General features: G+C 50.7%; 1 protein-coding gene across 1 annotated transcript in view; it reads right to left on the bottom strand.

The window, feature by feature from the left end:
* Window positions 1-23,613, bottom strand: part of LOC124722617 (tubulin beta chain-like) — a 109,366-nt gene that overhangs the window by 30,741 nt on the left and 55,012 nt on the right. Inside the window, exons 4-5 of the mRNA XM_047247753.1 lie at window positions 19,200-19,326; window positions 3,841-4,040 (exon numbers count right to left, since the gene is read on the bottom strand). Of these exons, the coding sequence (XP_047103709.1) occupies window positions 3,841-4,040; window positions 19,200-19,326 (327 nt within the window). The remainder of the gene's footprint in view (window positions 1-3,840; window positions 4,041-19,199; window positions 19,327-23,613) is intronic.

The raw sequence follows: 23,613 nt of genomic DNA, 5'->3' as shown, positions 1-23,613 counted from the left end.
AGGAGACCGTCTCTAATTTCATCAACGTATATTCACTGTAACCTGCTTACAGTACTCAAGCCTTGCTCACCTTTACAATTTTTACCACCACACACATTCCTCTATTTCGAAGTTTACTGTTACTTGATGCCTCTAATGTGTCCTATCAACATATAAGACTATGTCAAATTTTTGATTGCGAAATGATTAACTGGTAATGCTTGGTTACCTACATACCTTATTGGACAGGAAAATGAATTCAATCATTGTGAAAACTATTTACAAATTTTGGAAGTATAAACACAGCATAGGAAATATAAAGTACTTTATCAATTCATTATAACACTTACGCCGGATAAACTTGATACTATGTATTCGACGCTAACCTATGTCATGTTCGATTACTTTTACATTTTCGCACTTCACACCAGGGTCAAGAAATGTATGAACATCCTACCGCACTATTTTGTCCTACATCACACGCCATACATGCATCGAGAAGGGTGAGTGGGAAACGTCTAATACAAATTTCCTAAGAAAGCAAGAAAAATTTGAGAAGACTACCAAGATGGATTAGCAGCAACAGTGCGTCGATTTATCATCAGAAAAGACCGACATAAAATGAGGATGATGCATTAACATTGGCATTGGTTGGAGAGTACCTTTGGGGGGGGGGGGGAGAGAGAGAGAGAGAGAGAGAGAGAGAGAGAGAGAGAGAGAGAGAGAGAGAGGGGGGAGAGAGAGAGAGAGGGGGGGGAGGAAAAGAGAGGGGGGGGAGGAAAAGAGAGGGGGGGGAGGAAAAGAGAGGGGGGGGAGGAAAAGAGGGGGGGAGGAAAAGAGGGGGGGGAGGAAAAGAGGGGGGGGGGAGGAAAAGAGAGGGGGGGAGGAAAAGAGAGGGGGGGAGGAAAAGAGAGGGGGGGAGGAAAAGAGAGGGGGGGAGGAAAAGAGAGGGGGGGGAAAGAGAGAGGGGGGGGGAAAGAGAGAGGGGGGGAAAGAGAGAGGGGGGGGGGAAAGAGAGAGGGGGGGGGGAAAGAGAGAGGGGGGGGGAAAGAGAGAGGGGGGGGGAAAGAGAGAGGGGGGGGGGGGAAAGAGAGAGGGGGGGGGGAAAGAGAGAGGTGGGGGGGGAAAGAGAGAGGGGGGGGGGGGAAAGAGAGAGGGGGGGGGGAAAGAGAGAGGGGGGGGGGGAAAGAGAGAGGGGGGGGGAAAGAGAGAGGGGGGGGAAAGAGAGAGGGGGGGGGAAAGAGAGAGGGGGGGGGAAAGAGAGAGGGGGGGGGAAAGAGAGAGGGGGGGGGAAAGAGAGAGGGGGGGGAAAAGAGAGAGAGGGGGGGAAAGAGAGAGGGGGGGGAAAAGAGAGAGGGGGGGGGGAAAGAGAGAGGGGGGGGGGAAAGAGAGAGGGGGGGAAAGAGAGAGGGGGGGAAAGAGAGAGGGGGGGAAAGAGAGAGGGGGGGAAAGAGAGAGGGGGGGGGGGAAAGAGAGAGAGGGGGGGGAGAGAGAGGGGGGGGGGGGAAAGAGAGAGAGGGGGGGGAAAGAGAGGGGGGGGGAAGAGAGGGGGGGAAAGAGAGGGGCGGGGGGGGGGAAAGAGAGGGGGGGGCGGGGGGAAAGAGAGGGGGGGCGGGGGGAAAGAGAGGGGGGGGCGGGGGGAAAGAGAGGGGGGGGCGGGGGGAAAGAGAGAGAGGGGCGGGGGGAAAGAGAGAGAGGGGCGGGGGGAAAGAGAGAGAGGGGCGGGGGGAAAGAGAGAGAGGGGCGGGGGGAAAGAGAGAGAGGGGCGGGGGGAAAGAGAGAGAGGGGCGGGGGGAAAGAGAGAGAGGGGCGGGGGGAAAGAGAGAGAGGGGCGGGGGGAAAGAGAGAGAGGGGCGGGGGGAAAGAGAGAGAGGGGCGGGGGGAAAGAGAGAGAGGGGCGGGGGGAAAGAGAGAGAGGGGCGGGGGGAAAGAGAGAGAGGGGCGGGGGGAAAGAGAGAGAGGGGCGGGGGGAAAGAGAGAGAGGGGCGGGGGGAAAGAGAGAGAGGGGCGGGGGGAAAGAGAGAGAGGGGCGGGGGGAAAGAGAGAGAGGGGCGGGGGGAAAGAGAGAGAGGGGCGGGGGGAAAGAGAGAGAGGGGCGGGGGGAAAGAGAGAGAGGGGCGGGGGGAAAGAGAGAGAGGGGCGGGGGGAAAGAGAGAGAGGGGCGGGGGGAAAGAGAGAGAGGGGCGGGGGGAAAGAGAGAGAGGGGCGGGGGGAAAGAGAGAGAGGGGCGGGGGGAAAGAGAGAGAGGGGCGGGGGGAAAGAGAGAGAGGGGCGGGGGGAAAGAGAGAGAGGGGCGGGGGGAAAGAGAGAGAGGGGCGGGGGGAAAGAGAGAGAGGGGCGGGGGGAAAGAGAGAGAGGGGCGGGGGGAAAGAGAGAGAGGGGCGGGGGGAAAGAGAGAGAGGGGCGGGGGGAAAGAGAGAGAGGGGCGGGGGGAAAGAGAGAGAGGGGCGGGGGGAAAGAGAGAGAGGGGCGGGGGGAAAGAGAGAGAGGGGCGGGGGGAAAGAGAGAGAGGGGCGGGGGGAAAGAGAGAGAGGGGCGGGGGGAAAGAGAGAGAGGGGCGGGGGGAAAGAGAGAGAGGGGCGGGGGGAAAGAGAGAGAGGGGCGGGGGGAAAGAGAGAGAGGGGCGGGGGGAAAGAGAGAGAGGGGCGGGGGGAAAGAGAGAGAGGGGCGGGGGGAAAGAGAGAGAGGGGCGGGGGGAAAGAGAGAGAGGGGCGGGGGGAAAGAGAGAGAGGGGCGGGGGGAAAGAGAGAGAGGGGCGGGGGGAAAGAGAGAGAGGGGCGGGGGGAAAGAGAGAGAGGGGCGGGGGGAAAGAGAGAGAGGGGCGGGGGGAAAGAGAGAGAGGGGCGGGGGGAAAGAGAGAGAGGGGCGGGGGGAAAGAGAGAGAGGGGCGGGGGGAAAGAGAGAGAGGGGCGGGGGGAAAGAGAGAGAGGGGCGGGGGGAAAGAGAGAGAGGGGCGGGGGGAAAGAGAGGGGCGGGGGGAAAGAGAGGGGCGGGGGGAAAGAGAGGGGCGGGGGGAAAGAGAGGGGCGGGGGGAAAGAGAGGGGCGGGGGGAAAGAGAGGGGCGGGGGGAAAGAGAGGGGGGGGGAAAGAGAGGGGGGGGGAAAGAGAGGGGGGGGAAGAGAGGGGGGGGGAAAGAGAGGGGGGGGGAAAGAGAGGGGGGGAAAGAGAGGGGGGGAAAGAGAGGGGGGGGGAAAGAGAGGGGGGGGAAAGAGAGGGGGGGGGAAAGAGAGGGGGGGGGAAAGAGAGGGGGGGGGAAAGAGAGGGGGGGGGAAAGAGAGGGGGGGGGAAAGAGAGGGGGGGAAAGAGAGGGGGGGGAAAGAGAGGGGGGGAAAGAGAGGGGTGGAAAGAGAGGGGGGGAAAGAGAGGGGGGGAAAGAGAGGGGGGGAAAGAGAGGGGGGGGGAAAGAGAGGGGGGGGAAAGAGAGGGGGGGAAAGAGAGGGGGGGAAAGGGAGGGGGGGAAAGGGAGGGGGGGAAAGAGAGGGGGGGAAAGGGAGGGGGGGAAAGAGAGGGGGGGAAAGAGAGGGGGAAAAGAGGGGGGGAAAAGAGGGGGGGGAAAGAGGGGGGGGAAAGAGGGGGGGGAAAGAGGGGGGGAAAGAGGGGGGGAAAGAGGGGGGGAAAGAGGGGGGGAAAGAGGGGGGGAAAGAGGGGGGGGGAAAGAGAAAAATGCTGTATTTTTTTCAGCCGAGTTTGTGTCCATTTTCGTACTGTTTCGACAGTCTAATCAGTATTCTTATCCAGGTGCTGCGAATTATGCTGTGCGAAAAGGGAAATACAAATTTGGCTGAGCACACCTTTAACCGTGACGAGACAACTGAGGCATCGCAGCCATTAACAGTTCTTCATGTTTATTAATAGTCGTACCTGAGACACGTTGTGACTCCTGACATTGTGAGTGAGACGAGGTGGTTGAGGTCGCTATAGCTGGGATTAGGCACCTTCAGCGTCCGGAAGCATATGTTGTACAGTGCCTCATTGTCAATGCAATAAGTCTGGTCTGTAATCTCCACCAGCTTATTCACTGACAGGGTCGCGTTGTACGGTTCCACCACCGTGTCCGACACCTACGGAAAGAACAATGTGTGGCTACATTCGAGGTATATATAAAAAGGAGAAATCCCATTCTAGCCCCAGGCGAGAAAAAATTCCCAGACGCCAATGCGAACACTGGTGCCACACAGGTACTGTAACAGTAATTTCTGTGCATTCATCTGAACACTTACGTTGTGGTGTGCATCAAACGAAAATAGCTTTTTCGTGTCAATATGAACAAGTGTCAGTAGTTGCTGTGTGGCACAATGCATTAATACTACTTGAAAAACGGCAACATTTATCACTGTTTTCCCAAAGGTGAGCAACTGCAATGCGAAAGAATAGTTCGATACAAATGCGCGCACTACTTTGCGTATAATACTATTTTCTGAAGTGGCAGCGTAGTGTAGTGATTAAGACATACATGACATGTTGAAGGTTTTGGGTTAGAATCCTGTTGTGAGCTTTTAAAATTTGTATTTTCAGGCTTTTATTGGAATAACTTAGATAATTATTCAATTAATTGGGGGTAAGTATTACTTTTTATTGCTAATCTTGCTGTTATTTTAATTAGTTTATTTGTTATCATGAATAGAAATAATACATGGAGGAACATCAAAAATACAAAATGGTAAAACGGAAGAATTTAAATCACAGTTAAAACATAAGGGGATTAAAATCAGATGGAGAAAAACTGCAGATGAAAAAGAATAAAAAGTTAATACCATGATTAAAATGATGCAACAAAGTATTAGAAGTTAGGGCGACAATTATTGAACTATATGAGAAGAGAAAACGTAAATTAGTTACAAACTACGGCACACACTTTATTAAGTATGTAAACGTTGCTACAGATATTAGGATTTACGTTATATGTTCCATACGTCTGCCATCATTGCCACGCTGTGAGGTGCAGACGAATAGCGAAATTCTGCATGACTCGCTGACGTGTCGGAATATCAAGGATCTCGACGATCTCCCGAATGGCTGTTTTCAGCTGAATAACGGTTATAGGGTTATTACTGTACGCCTTGTCTTCAGTACAGTCTCACAGAAAGGAATTGCAGTCTTCAGATCCGGAGAATATGGTGGTCAGTCGAGGCCCATCCAAGTGGCCTCTGGGTACCCCAGAGCCAGAATGCGGTCCCCAAAGTGCTCCTCCAGGACATCAAACACACTCCTGCTTCGATGGTGTCGAGCTCTGTCTTGCATGAATCACATCTTGTCGAAATCAGCGTCACTTCGGATAATAATCTTCCAAAACCTTCACATACCGTTTGGTAGCACTGTGCCATCAAGGAATATCGCAGCGATTATTCCGTGAGTGGACATTGCACAACACATTGTCACCCGTGGAGGGTGAAGAGACTTCTCGATCGCGAAATGCGGATTGTCAGACACCCAAATGCGCCAATTTTCCTTATTGACGAATACATCCAAATGAAAGTCGGCTTCGTCGCTAAACCAAACTATACTAATTCACGTAATGCCCCGCGTGCACCAGAGCAGTTTGGACGTCCTAACGCAAACGGCTCAAAAGTTAGGACGTTTTATTTCATATAGTTCAGTAATTGTTACCTTCTACATTGAAACTAATGAACTGAGTAAAAGCGATTGAGATTATTTTGATAAGGATTTTAAAATAAAAATTTGAAAGGAGTTATCAAAATTTGAAAGGAGTTATCAAAATTTGAAAGGAGTTATCAAAATTTGAAAGGAGTTATCAAAATTTGAAAGGAGTTATCAAAATTTGAAAGGAGTTATCAAAATTTGAAAGGAGTTATCAAAATTTGAAAGGAGTTATCAAAATTTGAAAGGAGTTATCAAAATTTGAAAGGAGTTATCAAAATTTGAAAGGAGTTATCAAAATTTGAAAGGAGTTATCAAAATTTGAAAGGAGTTATCAAAATTTGAAAGGAGTTATCAAAATTTGAAAGGAGTTATCAAAATTTGAAAGGAGTTATCAAAATTTGAAAGGAGTTATCAAAATTTGAAAGGAGTTATCAAAATTTGAAAGGAGTTATCAAAATTTGAAAGGAGTTATCAAAATTTGAAAGGAGTTATCAAAATTTGAAAGGAGTTATCAAAATTTGAAAGGAGTTATCAAAATTTGAAAGGAGTTATCAAAATTTGAAAGGAGTTATCAAAATTTGAAAGGAGTTATCAAAATTTGAAAGGAGTTATCAAAATTTGAATTCAAACTATAAGCCACGCATGCCCCTGCTGATAGACGACTATGTTGAATCTGAAGAATGAGAAATTCCAGAAGCTGTGAAACTATTAGGAAATTGATTTGCAGATGTGACTCCATAAATATGATATTCTTGCAGATGCGGTGAAACACTGCAAGCTGTATTGAATTTGAATGCCAAAATATTCAATCACTGGGTTATGCAGCAGCAAAAAGTAAAGTAGGAGAGGCTAATGCAGACTAACTATTAATTATGTGTCTGAAGGGTTTTTACTAGCAAACACCAGCATGGAAAAAACAACATGTTTTACTCTGAAGTAAAGTTTTCTGCTTTTCGTGGAAACGAAGTGTGCAAACAAAAACTATTGCAACATATTTGTGCCCTCTCGCTAAACAAACATTTCCTAAAGTCCGTGACAATTTTTGTTTTCATGTAATAACTGGAATGTAGGAATTAGATATTTGAATGAAGACACTAAGTTGTAAGCCATGAAGAAGTGTGCTACAGGAAGGAAGCAGCTGTGGATTGCATCTTCCTCTGGTAAATGGCAACGGACATACGTAACAGGTTATATTACATCCGCATCTTCATATAATGAGTTACTTTTCATCTGAACAATCTTATTTGGTCGTAAGGTGTAATACATCTGTCATATCACTTTGATATGTCCATCTTTACTATGCACCTAAGCGCAAGTATAATTAGTGAGTAATACGGGACAGCGTATGTGAAGCAACCCCAGCCAACAGCAAGGGGTTTTGACGGGATGCCCCTTGCTAAGTTGACAGCAGATTGCTTATCACCCGTTACGCCCAATCCTTCCCGAACCGCTGTTGTGTGACTTTCTGTACCATGTCAAACTAACTTCAGTAGATACATGAAATGTATTCATAGTTGTAAATATGGACAACCATCAGCTGTATTATGGAATGGCAATGGAAATTTGTACCAAACCGGGACTGGAACCCAGATTTCCCACCTATGGCGAGCAGTCGGTTATCCGACGACTCGTGCCCAGATCCAAAATTCCAGATGTCGTCAACGATGTGTCTACAACCTATACTCTTACATACAATATGTATATTCCTGTACAGGGGTGACCTTTTACTTTGAAGTAGCTTGCCCGGAGCCAGCGGATAAATGTGATATTGAAGTGTGTGTTATTCCGACTTAACGATGCAATGTTCCTTTGGAACCGCATCTTCTTATCCCTTTCAAGCAAGTATCCACACTGCTAAACTACTCCGAGTCCACAACAGTCGTTGACAATTACAAGATCGTCAGTAAATTCTCCTTCCCGCTTGCCATTGTTCACTTCCATGCAACACTGTGCTACAAACTTTGTTCTCAGAAATCTCTCTCTCAAAACCAGGCCTATGTTTAATTCTAGTAGACCTCTTTTGGGCAAGAAATCCCTTTTCGCTTCTGTCAGTCTGCTTACTTCGTCCATCACGCGTTCTTTCGCTTAACAGGCAGCAGAATTCCTTCACTTCACCTGCTTGTGTTACCAATTTTGAAGTTAAGTTTATCATTATATTTACGTACCATTACGTCGACTCCTGCTTATTTAATCTATATTCAGAACTCAGACTTTTCCATTCAACAGGTCCTTTAATTCTTCACTTTCACCGAGGGTAGCAATGTTATCAGCGAATCAAATCATTAATGTCCTTTCACCTTTAATTTTATTTCCACTCTCTTCAACCTTTCTTTTATTTTCATGTTTGCATTTTCGCTGTATAGACTGAACACCAGGGGACGAAAGACTTTTCAATCTGAGCACCTTGTTCTTGATCTTCCAAGCTTATTATTTTCTCTTTGTCCTTTTAAATTTTGCGTATTACACATCTTTATAGCTCACTCCAATCTTATGCAGAATTTGTAACGTCGTAACTTTTCTAGTTCGAAAGTGTATATTTTTCTTAACAAATGGTTCAAATGGCTCTGAGCACTATGGGACTCAACTGCTGTGGTTATCAGTCCCCTAGACCTTAGAACTACTTAAACCCAACTAACCTAAGGACATCACACACATCCATGCCCGAGGCAGGATTCGAACCTGCGACCGTAGCAGTCGTTTTTCTTAACACTTGCTTGCATTATTAATCGAAACGGCAGAACGACCTCCGTTGCGCCATTACCTTTTCGAAAGCCAAACTGATCGACCACTAACATAATCTGTGTTCTCAAATTTATTTTCATTTTGTATTTAATTCTTGTCAGAAAACTGCATGCATGATCTTTTACGCTGACTGCTACAGTTCTGGCACTTCTCTTACTAACTTTGCGATTGCATAGATTATATTTTCCAATAGTTTGATGGCATGTATCCTCTCTCAAATTCTGCACATCATGTTTAATAGTCGCCTGGTTGCCACTTCCCGAATGATTTTAGACATTGGGAAGTAATGTTTTCTATCCCTCCTGTCTTAATCACCATTTCTTCTATCATCGCCAAGAAATCCTCCATTTTGCACTGTCCAACATACTCTTTCCAGCATGCGCTATGTCTTCTGCGGTTAATAGGAAATTATCACTACTCTATCAGTATTACGGCTTTTGCTCTAATTTCAAAGAAACTTGTTTTATCTTTTCCATTTCCTGACTCAGTCCTTCTCCCAGCCATCTCTCTTCGATTTCTTTAGGCCAACATTGTTTCTACAGACATTTCAAATTTGCTTTTATGCAAATGCTTCTAATTTTATGCATACGTGACATACAATTGCATTCCTGTCTTTTCCTTAACATTTTTGGCCTCCTTTCGTCTACCAATTATGTAATGTGCAGTTCCTTCGACGCTATCTTCGTTATACCCATACTTCTTTGTCCAACTTCAGTCATTGCCTTTTTAGTAAAGTCCTCTTCAACTCACTACCTATTTTGTTATTACCGCAGTATCTACAGTCTCAGAGCACTTCAAACAAATCTCATTATTCCTCAGTATTTCAGTGTCCCATTCCCTACCACAGTGTTTCGTGCGAGCGATTCTGTTATACTTCAGTTTACTCGACTGCTAAATTTTGATCCGGATCTGTATCTGCTCATGAATAATCCGCACAATCCAAAACGATTTCGAAATCGGACCATGATTTAATCCAGATGGAATCTTCTCGTGTCCCTGGGCCTTTTACAAGTGTACCACCTCTCGTGCTTTTTGAATAGTTTTTACGCTTTTACTGGTTGAAAGTTACAGCACATCTGTTATTCTTTGTCCTTTCTCATTTTTAGCTACCAAGCCCGTCTCCTATCGTAACTTTCTTCTTTCCTTCACCTACTACAGCGTTATAACCCGCATGGTTAGAAGATTTCTTACTGTTCTTACTGACTTACGCATTTCTTATCCTCATGTACCTTCTCATCATCATATCATCATCATCATATCATCATCATCATATCATCATCATCATATCATCATCATCATATCATCATCATCATATCATCATCATCATATCATCATCATCATATCATCATCATCATATCATCATCATCATATCATCATCATCATATCATCATCATCATATCATCATCATCATATCATCATCATCATCATCAAGAGTCGTCAATATCTGTATCTGAACTAGTGTTATTGGCGTTAGTTTGCTGTCGATTCTGACAAGAACCAATTGTCACTGAACTGTTCACAGTAACTCTTGTTGGTTGGTTCATTGGGGTTGAAAGGACCCAACAGCAAGGTCATCAGTCCCTTGTTTCAAATGTGCTCCAGTATCACAGTTTGACATCTCGGAAAAGTCAGAACGATAAAAGGGAAAAGGTTAAAAAACGTAGAAGTGCAGTCGTGTTGTCAATGGCAATAACAAAATGAGAGAAGTCAGCAAGAGACCAACCCCAAGGCTATGCTAGAGGCAGGAAATATTCCAACTCTGATGCAGAAGAGGCAAGACCACCTGCTATTTAAAAGCATCCAACCGCTAGAATGGAGAAGTGCGTATTGAAAAAGGAGACTAACCAATTGTAAAAAGTGATAAAAACAGAGTAAAATGGAAAGAAAAGAGGATCTTGGTCAGGGAGGGGAGTCGGGAATATCCAAACACAGCTTACAGTGGGAGACACCCAAACTCACACCGCCCTGCCCCAACACCAGAGTGACATTAAAAACCTTAAAACTGTTGATAACATCCACTTTCAAGGAGGAAACTGAGAACCAATGCGACCATCCGAGAATAGTCAGCCAACATTAAAGGTAATAAGAGAATGTGGAGGCATATCCCACACGATCAGCATATTTAGAGCCATCGGTGTAAAAAAAACAGCAGCATTCCGTAACTCCCATAAAATTCTGCGGAAAAAAAAACGGAACACCATCGGGGGAATGGAATCTTTCGGAACTCGGTGGAGATCCATCCGAATTCGGGGCCGAGGAGCTAACCAAGAGGGGGGGGGGGGGGCGGAAACGTGGGAGACATGACAAAGAAGAACGCTGAAAATCATGGCGAAAATATGCAAGGCAGAGCCCAACCGGTAAACCCACCCGAGCGCAGGTATCAGGGGGGTGACGTCCATTATATGGCAACAGGATAGAGTAGGAAGCATGAGTGGGAGGATAACGGACAACGACTGCGTAAGAAACCAGAAGCTGGGACCACCGAACACAAAGGGGAGGGGGGATCCCAGCTTCAACCAGGAGACTTAACAGGGCTAGTAGGGAAGGCACTGGTGGCCAAACAGATACCACGATGGTGGACTGGATCCAGGAGGTGCAGTGTGGAAGGAGCAGCCGAACTATAAACTTGACTACCATAGTCCAAACGAGACAGCACCGGAACGGTCTGCACCCCAAGAGGTATGGGCAAGGAAGTGAAGGATATTCAGTTTACAGAAACATCCTACCTTCAGATGTCTGATATGAGGAAGCCAAGTGAGCTTGTTATCGGAAAGACCCAGGAAACTTAACTGTGGGACCACAAGTACGTTGTGCATCGAACTAGAGCTCTGGATCAGGGTGGATCGTAGTACAGTGACAGAAGTGGACCACCCGCGATTTTAAAGGAGAGAATTGAAACCCGTGTGAGAGGGTCCATGCAGATGCACGCCATATAGCTCCCTGGAGCTGCCGCTCTGCAGAGGCCATCGAAGAGGAACTAACCAAAATGCAGAAATCATCCACATACAGAGTAGGGGTGACCAAAGGACCGACAGAGACCCAAAGTCCATCGATAGCAATTATAAAAAGAAGTACACTCAATACTGTCGGATGCCATTCTCCTGGGTCCATGGAAAACTAAAAACACTAGCAACCCGAACGCTGAACGACCGATGGAACAGGAACTGGCGGAGAAAAATCGGGAGTGGGCCCTGAGGACTCAACTCGTGAAATGTAAGTTAGCTGTGATGGCGCCAAGCTGTGTCATAGGCCTTGCGAAGGTCGAAAAATACTGCAACCAAATGGCGACGCTGGGAAAAGTCCCGAACTGCGGATTCCAAGCGAAGTAAATCATCGATCGGAGACCGTCCCTCTCGGAAGACACAATATATCCAGAGATTCTAGGACACAATTGAGCCAGCGGGCTACCCTATGTTCAAGTAACTTGCGAACAACATTTGTCAGACTAATTGGCCGAAGGCTTTCGACAAACAAGGGGTTCTTACCAGGCTTAAGGACAGGAATCACGATGCTATCCCTCCACTGAGAAGGGAAGTCACCCTGGAGCCAAATATGGTTAAACATCCGTTGTGGAACACTGAGATGTTGAAGCAGTTGGTTATGAGTGGAGTCTGGGCCAGGGGCCGTATCATTCGAAAGAAGTTCCCAGTCAGTAAAAGGTTCGTTGTAAGATTCTGACTGACAAGGGGTAAAATATAAGGCGGCAGCTACGGCCCACTGTTTATGGTGAAGGAAAGCAGACGGTTAGGAGGCTGATGCTGTTGCAAAATGGGTGGCAAGACGTTCTGAGAGACTCAATGGATCTGTGCAAAGGCCATCCAGGAGGTGAAGGCCTGGGAGGGTGGACTGCCGATGGCAACCTTGGAGAGCTAAGTGTAGCCCATACCCAGGACATAGGGACAGTAGAACCGAGGAAAGAAACAACACTTTCCCAACACATCCGTTTGCTCTCTTTCATTAAGTAACGGGCTTTAGCGTGAAGGCGTTTAAAGGTAATAAGGTTGGCAACGGATGGGTGCCTTTTAAGGTGTTGCAAAGCTCGACGGCGATCACGGATGGCAATAGCCGTACTCCACCACAGGACTTGCCGGTGGCGATATGGTCCAGATGAGCGCGGTACAGCAAAGGTATCATTGCGAACAATCGAGTCAGACACGTCACGTAGGACGTCATCAATACAACCCCACAAAGAGGGAGAAAAAACGACATGCGCAGTATATAGAGGCCTATCGGCGCGTTGGAAAGACCAACGAGGTAACCTGTCCATCAGGGAGAGGGAAGGGAGCGAGAGAATCAGCGGGAAATTATCACTATCACAAAGGTCGAAGTGTGACGACCAGTGTAATGAAGGGAGGAGACAGGGAGGAGGAGGAGAGAGGGAGAAGAAAGAGAAAGATCAACGGCAGAAAAGGTACCATGACTGGCTGAAATGAGTTAGCGAGCCATCATTAAGAAGGCACAAGTCTTGGTCTGCAAGAAACTTGTCTATGAGAAGACCCCATCTAGATGGAAATGCACTGCCCCACAATGGATGATGAGCATTAAAATCCCTGAGAAGGAGGAAGGGAGGAGGAAGTTGCTGAGGAAGTGCAGTTAAGGCAGATGGTGTAAGAATCCTGTCAGGAGGAAGATAAAGATTGCAAACCATGACCTCAGAGTCCAGGTGGATCCTAACAGCAACCGCTTCCAATGTAGGTTCAAGAGGAATCCACGTGCTAGCATCATCCATACAGACCAACGTACAAGCGCCACCAAAGGCCCGCAGGGGGTCGATCCGATTTCGACAGAAAACACGGAACCCACAGAGGGTCGGTGAGCTATCATCAGTAAAATGAGATTCTTGTAGAACCGCACAGGCTGCAGAGTACGACGAAATAACGGATTTAAGCTCCGGAAGGTGACAGTAATATTCATTACAATTCCATTGGATAACCACAGAACGATGATTCAAATGTGGGTTGAACAGGCTAAAGCCAGTCATGCCGCTGGGTTACCACCCGTCACCGACAAGGAGGGGGTGACATCCAAGAACAACAGGTCAGAATCAGGTTGTGGAGGTGGGGGGTGGGACCTCTGGCGACACCAGAGGCTCCTTGTCCCTGGACTTATGTTTCTTCTTCTTTTCTGTTTGAGATCGAGGAGGGCTGTGCGGCATGAAGGAGCCAGCTGCAGAAAGATAAGGCACAGAAAGAGTTCGGGCGACCTGGGGTCCCACAGACCGTGGTGCTCGCGGTCGTCGCGTGGCATCAGACCTTTGGCCTGGAAGTTGCCGGGAAGTGGTATCCCAGGAGGGGGGGCACCCTTGAACGGCAGACGCCAAAAAAGTATGACACTTGTCCAGCTGGGGAGGGGGAGCGGTGCCTGGTGGGGAGGGCGTGGGAGCCGCAGGGGAGGGGGTCGGAGGGGTGAAGATGAAACTAACGCATAGCTAGACGTCATGGACACAGGGTGAAGACGTGCACACTTCTTATGAGCCTCAGTGTAGGTTAAATGATCAAGAGACTTTTACTCCTGTATCTTCTTTTCCTTCTTTGAAACTGGGGCAATCTAGTGAACGTGGAGAATGATTGCCATGACAGTTAACACACAGGAGGGGGAACACAGGAACTCCCCTCATGGAGTGGACGTCCACAGACACGACAGAGAGGGGCCTGCGAACAGCAGGAAGACGTGCCCAAAACACAAGCACTTAAAACACCTCATAGGTGGTGGGATGTACGGCTTCACATCACATCAATAAAGCATAAGCTTTACTTTCTCAGGGAGGGTATCCCTTCAAAGGCCAGGATAAAGGCACCAGTATCAATGCGATTGTCCTTCGGACCCTTCTGAACCCCCTCTGACCAGACCAGAAGGGCAGGCTACTGTGCTGGCTATGCACCCTAGCATCAGACAACGACATGAAAGAAAAGGTGGAATGAACTAGGAGGGCACACGTCCGACACTAGGTAAGGTGATCTTTCCCAAATGGCTCACACTGCGGAATAGAAATTTAGTAATGGAGGTCAAACCCCAGGGGGGCACCAGAGAATGCCAAAAGGATGAGGGGATTACGCAACAAAACCAAATCGCAAAGGCAACAGAACCAGGGGGATAGCGGGGCCAACGTAAACAAGGACACCAAGAGAGGAGGGGGGGGGAGCGGAGAGAGGAGGGGGGGGGAGCGGAGAGAGGAGGGGGGGGGGGAGCGGAGAGAGGAGGGGGGGGGGAGCGGAGAGAGGAGGGGGGGGGAGCGGAGAGAGGAGGGGGGGGGGGGAGCGGAGAGAGGAGGGGGGGGGGGGGGAGCGGAGAGAGGAGGGGGGGGGGGAGCGGAGAGAGGAGGGGGGGGGAGCGGAGAGAGGAGGGGGGGGGGGAGCGGAGAGAGGAGGGGGGGGGGGGGAGCGGAGAGAGGAGGGGGGGGGGGGGAGCGGAGAGAGGAGGGGGGGGGGGAGCGGAGAGAGGAGGGGGGGGGAGCGGAGAGAGGAGGGGGGGGGGAGCGGAGAGAGGAGGGGGGGGGGGAGCGGAGAGAGGAGGGGGGGGGGGGAGCGGAGAGAGGAGGGGGGGGGAGCGGAGAGAGGAGGGGGGGGGAGCGGAGAGAGGAGGGGGGGGGGGGCGGAGAGAGGAGGGGGGGGGGGAGCGGAGAGAGGAGGGGGGGGGGAGCGGAGAGAGGAGGGGGGGGGGGAGCGGAGAGAGGAGGGGGGGGGGGAGCGGAGAGAGGAGGGGGGGGGGGAGCGGAGAGAGGAGGGGGGGGGGGAGCGGAGAGAGGAGGGGGGGGGGGAGCGGAGAGAGGAGGGGGGGGGGAGCGGAGAGAGGAGGGGGGGGGGAGCGGAGAGAGGAGGGGGGGGAGCGGAGAGAGGGGGGGGGGGGAGCGGAGAGAGGGGGGGGGGGAGCGGAGAGAGAGGGGGGGGGGAGCGGAGAGAGGAGGAGGGGGGGGGGAGAGGAGAGAGGAGGGGGGGGGGAGAGGAGAGAGGAGGGGGGGGGGGAGAGGAGAGAGGAGGGGGGGGGGGAGAGGAGAGAGGAGGGGGGGGGGAGAGGAGAGAGGAGGGGGGGGGGAGAGGAGAGAGGAGGGGGGGGGGAGAGGAGAGAGGAGGGGGGGGGGAGAGGAGAGAGGAGGGGGGGGGGAGAGGAGAGAGGAGGGGGGGGGGAGAGGAGAGAGGAGGGGGGGGGGGAGAGGAGAGAGGAGGGGGGGGGAGAGGAGAGAGGAGCAAGGGAGAGGAGAGAGGAGCAAGGGAGAGGAGAGAGGAGCAAGGGAGAGGAGAGAGGAGGGGGGGGGAGAGGAGAGAGGAGCAAGGGAGAGGAGAGAGGAGCAAGGGAGAGGAGAGAGGAGCAAGGGAGAGGAGAGAGGAGCAAGGAGAGGAGAGAGGAGCAAGGGAGAGGAGAGAGGAGCAAGGGAGAGGAGAGAGGAGCAAGGGAGAGGAGAGAGGAGCAAGGGAGAGGAGAGAGGAGCAAGGAGAGGAGAGAGGAGCAAGGGAGAGGAGAGAGGAGCAAGGAGAGGAGAGAGGAGCAAGGGAGAGGAGAGAGGAGCAAGGGAGAGGAGAGAGGAGCAAGGGAGAGGAGAGAGGAGCAAGGGAGAGGAGAGAGGAGCAAGGGAGAGGAGAGAGGAGCAAGGGAGAGGAGAGAGGAGCAAGGGAGAGGAGAGAGGAGCAAGGGAGAGGAGAGAGGAGCAAGGGAGAGAGAGAGGAGCAAGGAGAGGAGAGAGGAGCAAGGGAGAGGAGAGAGGAGCAAGGGAGAGGAGAGAGGAGCAAGGGAGAGGAGAGAGGAGCAAGGGAGAGGAGAGAGGAGCAAGGGAGAGGAGAGAGGAGCAAGGGAGAGGAGAGAGGAGCAAGGGAGAGGAGAGAGGAGCAAGGGAGAGGAGAGCGGAGCAAGGGAGAGGAGAGCGGAGCAAGGGAGAGGAGAGCGGAGCAAGGGAGAGGAGAGCGGAGCAAGGGAGAGGAGAGCGGAGCAAGGGAGAGGAGAGCGGAGCAAGGGAGAGGAGAGCGGAGCAAGGGAGAGGAGAGCGGAGCAAGGGAGAGGAGAGAGGAGCAAGGGAGAGGAGAGAGGAGCAAGGGAGAGGAGAGCGGAGCAAGGGAGAGGAGAGCGGAGCAAGGGAGAGGAGAGCGGAGCAAGGGAGAGGAGAGCGGAGCAAGGGAGAGGAGAGCGGAGCAAGGGAGAGGAGAGCGGAGCAAGGGAGAGGAGAGCGGAGCAAGGGAGAGGAGAGCGGAGCAAGGGAGAGGAGAGCGGAGCAAGGGAGAGGAGAGCGGAGCAAGGGAGAGGAGAGCGGAGCAAGGGAGAGGAGAGCGGAGCAAGGGAGAGGAGAGCGGAGCAAGGGAGAGGAGAGCGGAGCAAGGGAGAGGAGAGCGGAGCAAGGGAGAGGAGAGCGGAGCAAGGGAGAGGAGAGCGGAGCAAGGGAGAGGAGAGCGGAGCAAGGGAGAGGAGAGCGGAGCAAGGGAGAGGAGAGCGGAGCAAGGGAGAGGAGAGCGGAGCAAGGGAGAGGAGAGCGGAGCAAGGGAGAGGAGAGCGGAGCAAGGGAGAGGAGAGCGGAGCAAGGGAGAGGAGAGAGGAGCAAGGGAGAGGAGAGAGGAGCAAGGGAGAGGAGAGAGGAGCAAGGAGAGGAGAGAGGAGCAAGGGAGAGGAGAGAGGAGCAAGGGAGAGGAGAGAGGAGCAAGGGAGAGGAGAGAGGAGCAAGGGAGAGGAGAGAGGAGCAAGGGAGAGGAGAGAGGAGCAAGGGAGAGGAGAGAGGAGCAAGGAGAGGAGAGAGGAGCAAGGGAGAGGAGAGAGGAGCAAGGGAGAGGAGAGAGGAGCAAGGGAGAGGAGAGAGGAGCAAGGGAGAGGAGAGAGGAGCAAGGGAGAGGAGAGAGGAGCAAGGGAGAGGAGAGAGGAGCAAGGGAGAGGAGAGAGGAGCAAGGGAGAGGAGAGAGGAGCAAGGAGAGGAGAGAGGAGCAAGGGAGAGGAGAGAGGAGCAAGGGAGAGGAGAGAGGAGCAAGGGAGAGGAGAGAGGAGCAAGGGAGAGGAGAGAGGAGCAAGGGAGAGGAGAGAGGAGCAAGGGAGAGGAGAGAGGAGCAAGGGAGAGGAGAGAGGAGCAAGGGAGAGGAGAGAGGAGCAAGGGAGAGGAGAGAGGAGCAAGGGAGAGGAGAGAGGAGCAAGGGAGAGGAGAGAGGAGCAAGGGAGAGGAGAGAGGAGCAAGGGAGAGGAGAGAGGAGCAAGGGAGAGGAGAGGAGGAGCAAGGGAGAGGAGAGAGGAGCAAGGGAGAGGAGAGAGGAGCAAGGGAGAGGAGAGAGGAGCAAGGGAGAGGAGAGAGGAGCAAGGGAGAGGAGAGAGGAGCAAGGGAGAGGAGAGAGGAGCAAGGGAGAGGAGAGAGGAGCAAGGGAGAGGAGAGAGGAGCAAGGGAGAGGAGAGAGGAGCAAGGGAGAGGGAGAGAGGAGCAAGGGAGAGGAGAGAGGAGCAAGGGAGAGGAGAGAGGAGCAAGGGAGAGGAGAGAGGAGCAAGGGAGAGGAGAGAGGAGCAAGGGAGAGGAGAGAGGAGCAAGGGAGAGGAGAGAGGAGCAAGGGAGAGGAGAGAGGAGCAAGGGAGAGGAGAGAGGAGCAAGGGAGAGGAGAGAGGAGCAAGGGAGAGGAGAGAGGAGCAAGGGAGAGGAGAGAGGAGCAAGGGAGAGGAGAGAGGAGCAAGGGAGAGGAGAGAGGAGCAAGGGAGAGGAGAGAGGAGCAAGGGAGAGGAGAGAGGAGCAAGGGAGAGGAGAGAGGAGCAAGGGAGAGGAGAGAGGAGCAAGGGAGAGGAGAGAGGAGCAAGGGAGAGGAGAGAGGAGCAAGGGAGAGGAGAGAGGAGCAAGGGAGAGGAGAGAGGAGCAAGGGAGAGGAGAGAGGAGCAAGGGAGAGGAGAGAGGAGCAAGGGAGAGGAGAGAGGAGCAAGGGAGAGGAGAGAGGAGCAAGGGAGAGGAGAGAGGAGCAAGGGAGAGGAGAGAGGAGCAAGGGAGAGGAGAGAGGAGCAAGGAGAGGAAAGGAGGGGAAGGAGGGGAAGGGCAAGGAAATGCAGCCCTGGAAAGAAGGAAGGCTGCAATAGCTCGGGGCTCGTGCTCACCACACACGTACTCACAAAAGGACTCAGCCACCTGGGGGTGGACAGTAACTCTGTCCTACATTCCTGATCACAACGGGTCCTACGACCCTTACACCATTTAATACTGCTGTTGCTATTACCGTATATTCTTCTGACCAGAAATACCCCACTCAATCTAGACTTAACCCTTGAATTTCCCTTTTCAGATTTACTCGCTTCCCTGCCACATTCTAACTTCTGACACTCCACGCTTCGACCCCTTAGAGTGTTGCTCTTTCGATAGTCATGCGATCTTTTTCTTGTTGTCACTTCTCCTTTGGAAGACCTTCCCGGAGTTCAGGATGTAGGGCTATTCGAGAATAATCTTTTGCGAATGGAGTTTTCCTGGCCCCTCTTAAATTACTTGGCACATGTCCCATGCATTCACAGTGTGTGTTTTTGATGCATGCTTTCCATTGGCTCCTGCATCCTCAGGGCGATGATAGTGAGTGATTCTTTCGCCTATTAGATGCAGTTTTCACCCCAAGGACAAAAGTTGTCCTGAATCTGTCCTCTGCGCTATCTTTGTTAAGGACGTTCGCAGAACGAGGGTGAATTATGCCGAAAGTATTTGGCCACCATTGTTGATCTTATTCCACATGAAAGCAGTGGCTGGGATCTAACTCTAGACTCAGGACATTTTCTCGACCAAAAGACGCTATGCCGATACCGCAAATATGGCAAACACTAAGACTGCTCTTAAAAGGCGATGTGTTTGTAAACCAATACATTCCATCTTCATATTTTGGGTAATAACAAGTAGATCTTAATATCTTGAAAGTTCAGAGGGTATTGAGACCGACAGAGCAGAGGAGTTGTGTACTCACCTTTGGCGACGGCAGCACCGAGTATGTTTTTATGATGCGATCTGGATATTCTTCCCTGATCTTCGAGATGAGAAGTGTTCCCATGCCGGACCCCGTGCCACCTCCCAAGGAGTGAGTCAGCTGGAATCTGCAACAAACGAGTCCAAAACCGTCAATGCTGGTACTTACGTCATGTTTTTTGTTATGTTCACGAATATGAGCAGGTAGCACATCTCTCTCACTCGGAGGAATCGGGTTCAGTTGCCGTTATTTTCATTTGTGAGCTAACTACCCTCTTCAGGCCAATTGGCAGCTACTTTATTCAGCTATAGCTTCAGCATCTATGACACAGACAACCGCTGGGAGATCGATGTGACATTTTCATGTTGCATTGCAATGACTCCTTGGGCCGGTCGACATCTCATGATTCTCTGGGACTGGAGTTACCTTATTTTTACATTAAAGGGGCACGGACTGCGCCTGGATCGTACTAACCTCAGTATTCCTCAAGTCCAAAAAGTGCAATCCACTCATTACGTGTCTACGTCCATACTTCGCAGGTCAAGTGTGTTCCTAAGGATTCCCCCTTTCCTGTACCACTCTTTACTAGTACATGTGAAAAATAACTGTAAGCCCTCCTATGGGCCATGATTTCTGTTTCACCATCACGGTCATTTTTCACGATTTCTTTGTGTGGAAACAATACCTTGCCTGTCTCTTTTTCGAATCTACAGTCTCGCACTTACTGAACTTACATCTGACGACATGTACCTCTCTTCAAGGGATCTTTCTTTAATCCTATTTGGTAAAGCTCCCAGACTGACTAATAGTTGTCTAAGATCTACCAAACAAGTGTTTTGTACGTAATGTATCTGGAGAATGAATTACAGTTCCTTGAAATTCTTCCAATCAATCGCAGCCAGCATCCGAATTTCCTAAAACACGTTCCATGTGGTCATTCCGCCTTAGGTCCCTTTGCTTTCGTATTTTACGGTTGTTACTGTGTCCAGTGAATTATCCTTGTAGTGTAGTCACACGGGCAACACGGGCAACACGGGCAACACGGGCAACACGGGCAACACGGGCAACACGGGCAACACGGGCAACACGGGCAACACGGGCAACACGGGCAACACGGGCAACACGGGCAACACGGGCAACACGGGCAACACGGGCAACACGGGCAACACGGGCAACACGGGCAACACGGGCAACACGGGCAACACGGGCAACACGGGCAACACGGGCAACACGGGCAACACGGGCAACACGGGCAACACGGGCAACACGGGCAACACGGGCAACACGGGCAACACGGGCAACACGGGCAACACGGGCAACACGGGCAACACGGGCAACACGGGCAACACGGGCAACACGGGCAACACGGGCAACACGGGCAACACGGGCAACACGGGCAACACGGGCAACACGGGCAACACGGGCAACACGGGCAACACGGGCAACACGGGCAACACGGGCAACACGGGCAACACGGGCAACACGGGCAACACGGGCAACACGGGCAACACGGGCAACACGGGCAACACGGGCAACACGGGCAACACGGGCAACACGGGCAACACGGGCAACACGGGCAACACGGGCAACACGGGCAACACGGGCAACACGGGCAACACGGGCAACACGGGCAACACGGGCAACACGGGCAACACGGGCAACACGGGCAACACGGGCAACACGGGCAACACGGGCAACACGGGCAACACGGGCAACACGGGCAACACGGGCAACACGGGCAACACGGGCAACACGGGCAACACGGGCAACACGGGCAACACGGGCAACACGGGCAACACGGGCAACACGGGCAACACGGGCAACACGGGCAACACGGGCAACACGGGCAACACGGGCAACACGGGCAACACGGGCAACACGGGCAACACGGGCAACACGGGCAACACGGGCAACACGGGCAACACGGGCAACACGGGCAACACGGGCAACACGGGCAACACGGGCAACACGGGCAACACGGGCAACACGGGCAACACGGGCAACACGGGCAACACGGGCAACACGGGCAACACGGGCAACACGGGCAACACGGGCAACACGGGCAACACGGGCAACACGGGCAACACGGGCAACACGGGCAACACGGGCAACACGGGCAACACGGGCAACACGGGCAACACGGGCAACACGGGCAACACGGGCCTTATGTGCAATATGTTGCATTATTCCATCAGTCCTCGACCATCTTACGTTCAGCTTGCGCTTTCTGAAATTACAGATTTCCCCCGAAGGCCACACTGAGTTCCAGCAGTATTACGAGTATGTCAGAATCCATTGTCGTCCTAACTTCTTGCGTCGTGATCTGGAAGTGGTTGTGAGCAGTTTTCTGGTCGCGATTAAAGAAACAAAGCATTTCACTTTCCAGTTTCACTACTTCATTCGAGACTGAGCCCAAGGTCTCTGTGTATTAGCTGAACGAAGTTGTTACGTACTTTTGAGTAAATGAAGACCGGTGCTGCCATATTGGTTAACTGACTAACTGACGCAAAAACACACACACACACACACACACACACACACACACACACACACACACACACACACACACACACACTTGCCAGATGATTTCACTTGCACTCCTATTGCACTTTGCCAATACTGGCCAATAGAAATGAAGTCTAACAGGAACGTCAGTTCGTAATTTGAATTCAAGGAGTTATATGCTTGGCTCCAGAAAGTTTTTGTATTTCATTGCATTCGAAACCTTTCATGTTTCGGTTTAAACGAGGTACAGCCACCATACGTTATCTGCAGCAAACGAATGTCATGTTTGGCGATTATCTATTCATTGTGAGTACAAGTCTGCTTGTATTTAAGTATTTTAACTGCTCTAACTTACCACCTGAAACACTTTTTTGCGTAAAGGACGCAAAGCATTAACGAAAAATCTTATTTATTAACAAAATAAATCTGCATCTGTAACCCACAACAACTGCCAAAGTTATTCGTAATTTTTAATCTTAAGCTTGCTGCAAATTGTTGAAAGAATGACATCTAGTAACTTTTCAGAGCACGTTGTATAGTCAGACTACATCTTTATGCGAGTACATAATCCTTTTTTTACATACTCTTACTTGGAAGGATAAGTATCTTAACTGTTTGACAGTAACATGTATGTATTCGTAATGTTTACTCTACAGTCACTGAATGCTATTTTTTTTTATCAAAGGCAAAACGTTGTTTCAATCTACCGTACGCTTAAGTTAGAAAAATGACCAAGTCTGAAGTATAAAACACTTTCATCAGCAGTGTTTCATTATGGCAGAATTTATTTTCTCCCTTGCACCCCATCGTCAGTAGCTCTTTCTGACGAGGTCTGAGACTGTCTTGACATTTCATTTCACAGTCTGTTGTAATGTGTCATCGTTACTGTACAGTTAACTTAGATTGGAAGGACACTAAATAAATTTTGCGAGTTACCTTTTCTTTTAACATTGAGAACATAAATTATACAATTTGGAGCAGACAAATAATTCCTGTTACTGGTGTACTCTAAGTCCAGGCGTAGGTAATAGACTAGCTTTTTATGATGACCATTCTAAATTATCAGATGAAAGGCCTGTCAATTGACCCGTTCGGTTTCTCCTCACTAGTAAATGACGGCACTATAGACAATAAAAACAAACATCCATGTCTGGACAGAAGAGTTTACGTTAAATAAAGAAATTAAGCGTCAAAAGTAACAGCTTTGTTAACGTCAGTATTTTGAAGGGAATATGAGAAAAACGAGGAATAATTGGGAGCAGCAGGCCGTTTAAGGCAGCTAGATAACTTTAACAAGCGAAGTGTCTCATGGGAAAAGTATGTTGTCTGTAGGTCTACATACACTGATGAGCCAAAACATTATGAAATGGTTCAAATGGCTCTAAGCACTATGGGACTTAACTTTTGAGGTCATCAGTCCCCTGGACTTAGAACTACTTAAACCTAACTAACCTAAGGACATCTCACATATACTTGCCCGAGGCAGGATTCGAACCTGCGACCGTAGCAGTAGCGCGGTTCCGGACTGAAGCGCATAGAACCGCTCGGCCACCGCGGCCGGCAAAAACATTATGACAACCTACGCGAAAGCGTGTTGGTCCACCTCTGGAAAGCAATTCAACAGTCATTTTGCGTGACATGGATTCGATAAATACTTGAGAGGTTTCAAGAAGTTTGTGGCACCAGATGCCTATGCGTAGCAGGCCACACACTTCCCGTAATTTACAGGCAGTTTGCTCGAACAGTCCACGGGTATACTGCCGGTTCATAGTGTCCAATGGGCACAATATTTCGGCTATCAGACATATCGCCATCGTCAGGTTCTCTAACGTCAGCGCACCTGACGATGGCGACATGTCTGATCGCCGAAATATTGTGCCCATTGGACACTATGAACCGGAAGTATACC

This window comes from Schistocerca piceifrons, chromosome X (assembly GCF_021461385.2).
Source record: "Schistocerca piceifrons isolate TAMUIC-IGC-003096 chromosome X, iqSchPice1.1, whole genome shotgun sequence".
NCBI lineage: Eukaryota > Metazoa > Arthropoda > Insecta > Orthoptera > Acrididae > Schistocerca > Schistocerca piceifrons.
This window is presented reverse-complemented; position numbering and strand designations above follow the sequence as displayed.